The 6408-nt window shown below is 38.5% G+C and overlaps 1 protein-coding gene across 1 annotated transcript in view; it reads right to left on the bottom strand.

The window, feature by feature from the left end:
- phkb (phosphorylase kinase, beta) overlaps nucleotides 1-6408 on the bottom strand; it is a gene marked incomplete in the record, with an annotated part of 145326 nt that overhangs the window by 78071 nt on the left and 60847 nt on the right. Inside the window, 1 exon segment of the mRNA XM_037694140.1 lies at nucleotides 1763-1820. Within this exon segment, the coding sequence (XP_037550068.1) occupies nucleotides 1763-1820 (58 nt within the window).

Below are 6408 nucleotides of genomic sequence, written 5' to 3'. Positions count from 1 at the left end.
ACACACACACACACACACACACACACACACACACACACAATTTTCATAGTTTTCAAAGACTTTCGAAATATTCTATATTTCCTCTGTGTGTGAAGGAGCAGAGTGTGTCCTGAAGTTATCAGACATTGATTCCAGCACTTAGTATATTTGATACTTTACGTGTCTGGGTGTGGAAGCACTTATTATTCGTGTTGTGAGCACATAATCACATCGGGTCAATGACAACTTTTCGTGTGGAAAAATACTAAGTTCACAAGATTTAAATCATTCCATTTGAAATTGAAGACCTGCTCTAAAGTTAATATCAGACTTTCAGCATCCGTGTATATGTGCAGCTTAAAAGTCGACATCAGGGGGCGTACAAAAGGCTCTTTGAAGACATCTGAATTTGTTGTGACTGTGCTGACTTTTCAGTGAACTTGATGAGCAGTGTGTGTGTGTGAGTGTGTGTGTAGAAAACTCTCTAAAGGCATGAATCTGCTTTGCATGCGTGGAACACTTCTGCCAAGCAGGTACTTTGTATTCGTATAGGCAGTAAAAATCAAAAGATCCCACTACTGCTAGTTCATTTTGTATCCTTTGCCGTTTCATCCTAAAGTGATGATCTCCATAAAATCAAAGTGTAAATGTTTTTGTATTAAATTTAGATAAGATTTCATTCTTAACACTTTCAGTCACAGTGACTTGTAAGTAATTCTGGCTTTTGCACATAAAAAAAAAAACTTGGTGTATTCAGTAAATGCCAAATCTTTTAGAAAACAAGTTTTCGAGCAGAACTTATAAAAAAAAGTTTATGTAAGTTTATCTAGACTCAATCTACTATATTCTTGGACCAATCTCCTTTTGCAAACAAGTTTGGTGGTTGCTGACAAATGACTCAGATATAAAAACGTAAGCCAGTTGGAGTGGAATGGCTTGGGAGAACCTGAAGCCTCAGGCCAGTTTGGATAAAAATGGTCAAAAACACTAGTTTCTGTGGCGTTTCCATCCTGCACTATCGCGGCGGACTTGAATGAAACAAACTGTGATGCCGAGTGTTTAACATCCAAGTGAGAAAAACAAGAGGAGCTAATTGAACAGTAAGGTTGATGAGGAGGGACAGACTTGGCTGCCTAATGCCTATGTGACAGCTGTAGAGATTAAAATAAAATGTCATGTAGTGTGAAGTACTGTACTACAATCTCAGAACTCTGGATCTTAAGACAAGCCTATTATACAGTTTGCACAATCTAAAAATCTGCTGGCACTTTTAACACAAAAGCTGTGTGGTCTGAATTTGGGTTTAGGAAGTCAAGAAGTGCCTTGAGAAAGATTAATCTTCAAGAAACTTGAAGTAGTATACCGAGTATACTACTTCAAGTCAAACTGAGTAGTATATTCAAAAATTTGAATCGGTGTGTTGAGCCAAGGAAAGAGCTAAAACATGCAGGAGAGTGGGCCACAAGGACCAGGGTTGGGGACCTCTGGTCTACATCAATTACTTAAACTGAATAGGCTGTGCTACAATTAAAAATATCAATAAAGTTTAAACAGGTACATTTAATGTAAGCTTGACTTACATTAGGGTTAAACCTCTTTGAATTATATCAGTCCATTCTAATGAATTTAACTTCAGATGATGTAAATCAAATATTTTAGACATGCCTCTTTCATTTCTTTAAAACCTGGCAAAGAGCTAAATGTAATCTTCTGTCAAATGCTATAAGCATGTCTTGTCCTCCTGAGTCATCATAACTGTAACAATGGATAGAATGAGACTTACCGTCAATCATCATGTAGATGAAAAACATGGGAAACTCGCACTCGATCCCATCAAAAAGCTGGAGAAAGACACACAGAGAAAAGGAATTACTTATGTCTTGTTTTGCAAAGAACACAGCTTGAATTTTAAGCATCAAATGGCTGAACTTCAGAAACAAAAGTCAGAAACAACAAGGTACGTAGAAAAGATAAGTATACAGTGTTGTGAAGAAAAAAGTGAAATGACAAAGCAGAATAATAATATTAACGCATTTTAACAGGGTACATCTTTTGGTATTGTTTGAAGTTGGAATGTTTGATAAACTTCCTGTAGACTTTTGTCAGTTATGCTATTCAACTCCATCCATCCTTCCATCCATCCATCCTCTTCTGCTTGTTCCCAAGTCGGGTCAGACTGAAGTTGCAGGGAAGCTACCCTCTCATCTACTGGGGAAATCTCCAACACACAGGCACCAAGCTGGGGTGCTAATAGTAGATAAACACAAGCTTGGCACCTCTCACCATTGGCAACTACAAAGTGGAATAAGGTCAAGCCCCTCTCAAGAAGATTGGTTCTGGAGCCCAACTATATCTAGCCATTACCTACCAATTTCACACACAAGCTCAAGCTCCTTCCCACGAGAGAGGTATATTTCAGGTCTAAAAGTCAACTTCGGTAAACTAGGGTCAGAGCGCAAGGACCCCATCTTCAGCTACAATCCATGACACTTTGCACTTGACTCATGTGGCCCCTCCTGCAGGTGGTGGGCCCATAGGAAGGCAAGCCCATGTTACTCATTTGGGCTGAGTCTGACCAAGTCCCATGAGTAGAGACCTGGTCACCAGGTGCTTGCCAATGAGTCCTTCCCCAGGCCTGGTTCCAGGGTGGGACCCTGGTAACCCACATCCGGGCAAGAGATGCTAAGCTCTTTGATTTTGTCTGTCCATATGAGTCTTTGGAATAGCTCATTGCCTGGTCTGTCACCTAGAACTAATCTGCCTTGGGAGACTCTACTTACAACAATTGCCCCAAACAGCATAGCTTTTCTTCTAATTCTGGTCAAATCGGTCCAGTAAAATAAATGAAGTGGAAAAATACACTGCCTAGCCAAAATAAAAAGTTGCCACCTGGATTTAACTAAGCAGGTACAAACCTCCTATTGGATAATGACTGTATGGGTGATTATCTTTCAGCTGGCAACAAATAATTTAACCCCAACTGGTGCAATGAGTTGCTTCTCATTTCTTAAACAACCATGTCAAAAGACACATTGTGTGGTCGTGGAAAAGATGTCAGTCTGTTTGAGAAGGGTCAAATCATTGGCATCAAGCAGAGAAAACATTTAAGGAGATTGAAGAAACTACTAAAATTGGGTTAAGAACTGTCCAACACATTATTAAAAACTTAAAGGATAGTGGGGGCCCATCGTCTTTGAGGAAGAAATGTGGTCAGAAAAAGATCCTGAATGATAGTGATCGGCGATCACTTAAATGTTTGGTGAAAACAAATGGAAGAAAAACAACAGTACCACTCAGGGCTATGTTTAAAAGTGAAAGTAAGAGCATTTCCACATGCACAATGTGAAGGGAACTCAAGGGATTGGGACTGAACAGCTGTGCAGCCTTAAGAAAACCACTAATCAGTGAGGCTAACTGGAAAAAAGGCTTTAATTTGCTAGGGAGCATAAAGATTGGACTCTGGAGCAATGGAAGAAGGTCATGTGGTCTGATGAGTCTAGATTTACCCTGTTCCAGAGTGATGGGTGCATCAGGGTAAGAAGAGAGGCAGGTGAAGTGATGCACCCATCATCATGCCTAGTGTCTAGTTATCAGTGCAAGATCTTGGTGAAAAATTAATGCAACACTGGATGGAAATAGATCTTGTGACATTGTAGAAGCTTATTGAAACAAATCCACAGAGAATGCATGCCGTAATCAAAGCTAAAGGCGGTCCAACAAAATATTAGTGCGTGACCCATTTTTTTGTGGCAATTTTTTTTGGGCCAGGCAGTGTATGTTTAAAGTGTTAAACTGCTCATTTTAGAAATGATGTCCCATCAACAAGTTAATAGTTATCTAATGAGCCATGACATCAGACACAGAATATGGAGTATGGAGAAATATATGCACAGAACACATAACTTAATATGGTAACTTAGGTGTTGTTTTGTTGAGAAAACTTTGACAAATTAAACACAGGGTTCAAAGCATTTTTATGAAAATAAATAAATAAATAAAATCCGGCATAAATCCTGAAATTCCAGGGGATATTTCAGTCACACGAAATGCTCAGAACTTAGTGTCTTAGGTGGTGAACAGAGTCACATTCAGAGATTATAGAACGTATACTTTAGCCTACGGCATGTGAATATGGCAATAATTTCTAATAATCATATTGCATAACATTAGCTACTAAGAAAACAATAGCTAATCAATAATTATGCATGGTCGAAGCAGATGGCCGCTTGACCTGAGCCTGGTTCTGCTGGAGGTTTCTTCCTCATGAGGGAGTTTTTCTATTCCACTGTTGCCTTTAAGTTTGCACAAGATGAGAGTCTGCGATGAAGTTAAACTCAAAGCCGTCTGCCCCTCAGATAAATAATTTTGTTAAATTACTTTTTATGTATGTTAATGTTTCTGTACAGTACCCTCGGATGACTTCTGTTGTACCTTGGCACTATTTAAATAAACTGAATTGAATTTAATGTACTAGATATACTGTAGAAGCAGTAAATGGACTCAATGATACTAGAATATTTACTAGAATAACTTAATACATGTACACATTAAAATCTTTAAAAGATCATCTTTTAATCGGAAGATTAGTGTTCAGCTTCCCTGAGTCCTCCATGATTTTTGATAGTTTTCTAAAAATCCCCTGAATTTTCTCTGTCTGGAAAATGTGAAATACATTTTACAGTTTTTTTCCAGAGTAATTTACAGAGCTGATGGGAACCCTGTAAATAAAAATTGTCATGCAAAAGTCCATCCATCCATTATCTTTACCCGCTTATTCCATTTTGGGTCACGGGGGTCGCTGGTGCCCATGTCCAGCAATCACTGTGCGAGGGGCGGGGTACACCCTGGACGGGTCGCAAGTCCATCACAGGGACACATAGAGACAAATGAGACAAACAACCATTCTCTCTCTCACTCACACCTAGGGACAATTTAGAGTTACCAATCAGCCTAACATGCATGTTTTTGGTCTGTGGGAGGAAACCGGAGCACCCGGAGAAAACCCACGCATGCACGGAGAGAACATGCAAACTCCACCCAGAAAGGCCCCTGGGCCGGGGTTTGAACCAAGGACCTGCTCGCTGAGAGGCAGCAGCTCTACCAGTTGCGCCACCGTGCTGCCCGTCATGCAAAAGTTTAGAAGTTTAATATTAGCTAATGTAGCATTATTTCACAGCAATTTGGCATTTCTGAGCAAGAGTAGTTTTTTAAGCCTGAAAAACAATATTAAACAGGCTCTCGACTGGCGCACCATCAGCCTAAGTTGGAGGAAGCCTTCTGTCTTTTCATACTCCATGTTCTGTGACTGAAGTCACTGCTCAAAAGGTACAAATTATTGATAAAAATTTGACAGAAAATCACTTTAAAAAATGACCAGACTTTTGATTATTGCTAATACTTCTGCTCATTTCTCAGGTAACTGTGTTATAACTATGATAAAGTTTTCTTTGGTGCAACTGATGATTCAGATGCTAAAGTTGGTGCTTTAGAATCTGAATTTTGATGTTTTCATTTTTAATGAATGACACATTTTTCCTTTTAGCTATCTATAATGTATGTGATTGTTATTCTGATGTACCACTAGTGCCCTTGAAACGGTCGTACAGACACATTATGATGGCGTGAAAGTTTTTTTTTTTTAAGTGTTATATGGAGCTATTAAGAGGAAGACAACTGCAGGTCTGAAATGTGAGCAAGTTTATGATACAAGGACAAATAAATGAAACATTCTGAGGGAAAAGGTGAAGCAGCTGGCGGCTTTATGCTTGTAGGTGACATAAAATAAGTCCACTGATCCTCCTCTTACAAAAAGTTTGATCAATGTTCTTAATCCACAACTATTTAATTTGTTTTTAGATTTTAATTAAAGGCCTTCCTCATGCACTTAGGGGACAAACGACATAATGATTTGCTGTCAACTTGATGCAGAGACTTCTAAAGGTAGCATGTTGCAGCTGAATGAGAGAATTTTCCAGAAAACAACCAAAAAAAGTATTTAATTAACAACTCTGTGTGGCTTATTCTCTGACTCTTACATAAGCAGATTTTCTATTGTGGTCACACCACAGGGCCTGCTATTGTTATTAATCTATGGTTTTTGATAATGTCTTTATAATTTTCATACTTGCCTTTATTTAATTTATTGTTTATTTATAAAGGGACAAGTGTATAGCATTACCAAATACCGTACACTAAAACATTCATAGCCTGGGCTAATTTGCAATGCCAGTCTCTAGATGGGGCTCCTTTATAAGAAAAGAGAAAACAGTTCAATAAAATGAACATGATTATGTCCGAGTCAAAAATAACCTTTTTTTATTTATTTATATCCTTTTACTGCTCTGTCTTATATTGTAGGCATAGCAAGTGCCATAAAAGTATTTTTGTTCAAAAAACCTAAAAGTCAGACAGTTTGTGTAATTACAAGAA

Source organism: Nematolebias whitei, chromosome 2, assembly GCF_014905685.2.
Source record: "Nematolebias whitei isolate Nwh7 chromosome 2, NemWhi1, whole genome shotgun sequence".
Lineage (NCBI taxonomy): Eukaryota > Metazoa > Chordata > Actinopteri > Cyprinodontiformes > Rivulidae > Nematolebias > Nematolebias whitei.
The sequence above is the reverse complement of the archived record's forward strand: the minus strand, read 5'-3'. Positions and strand labels throughout refer to the sequence as shown.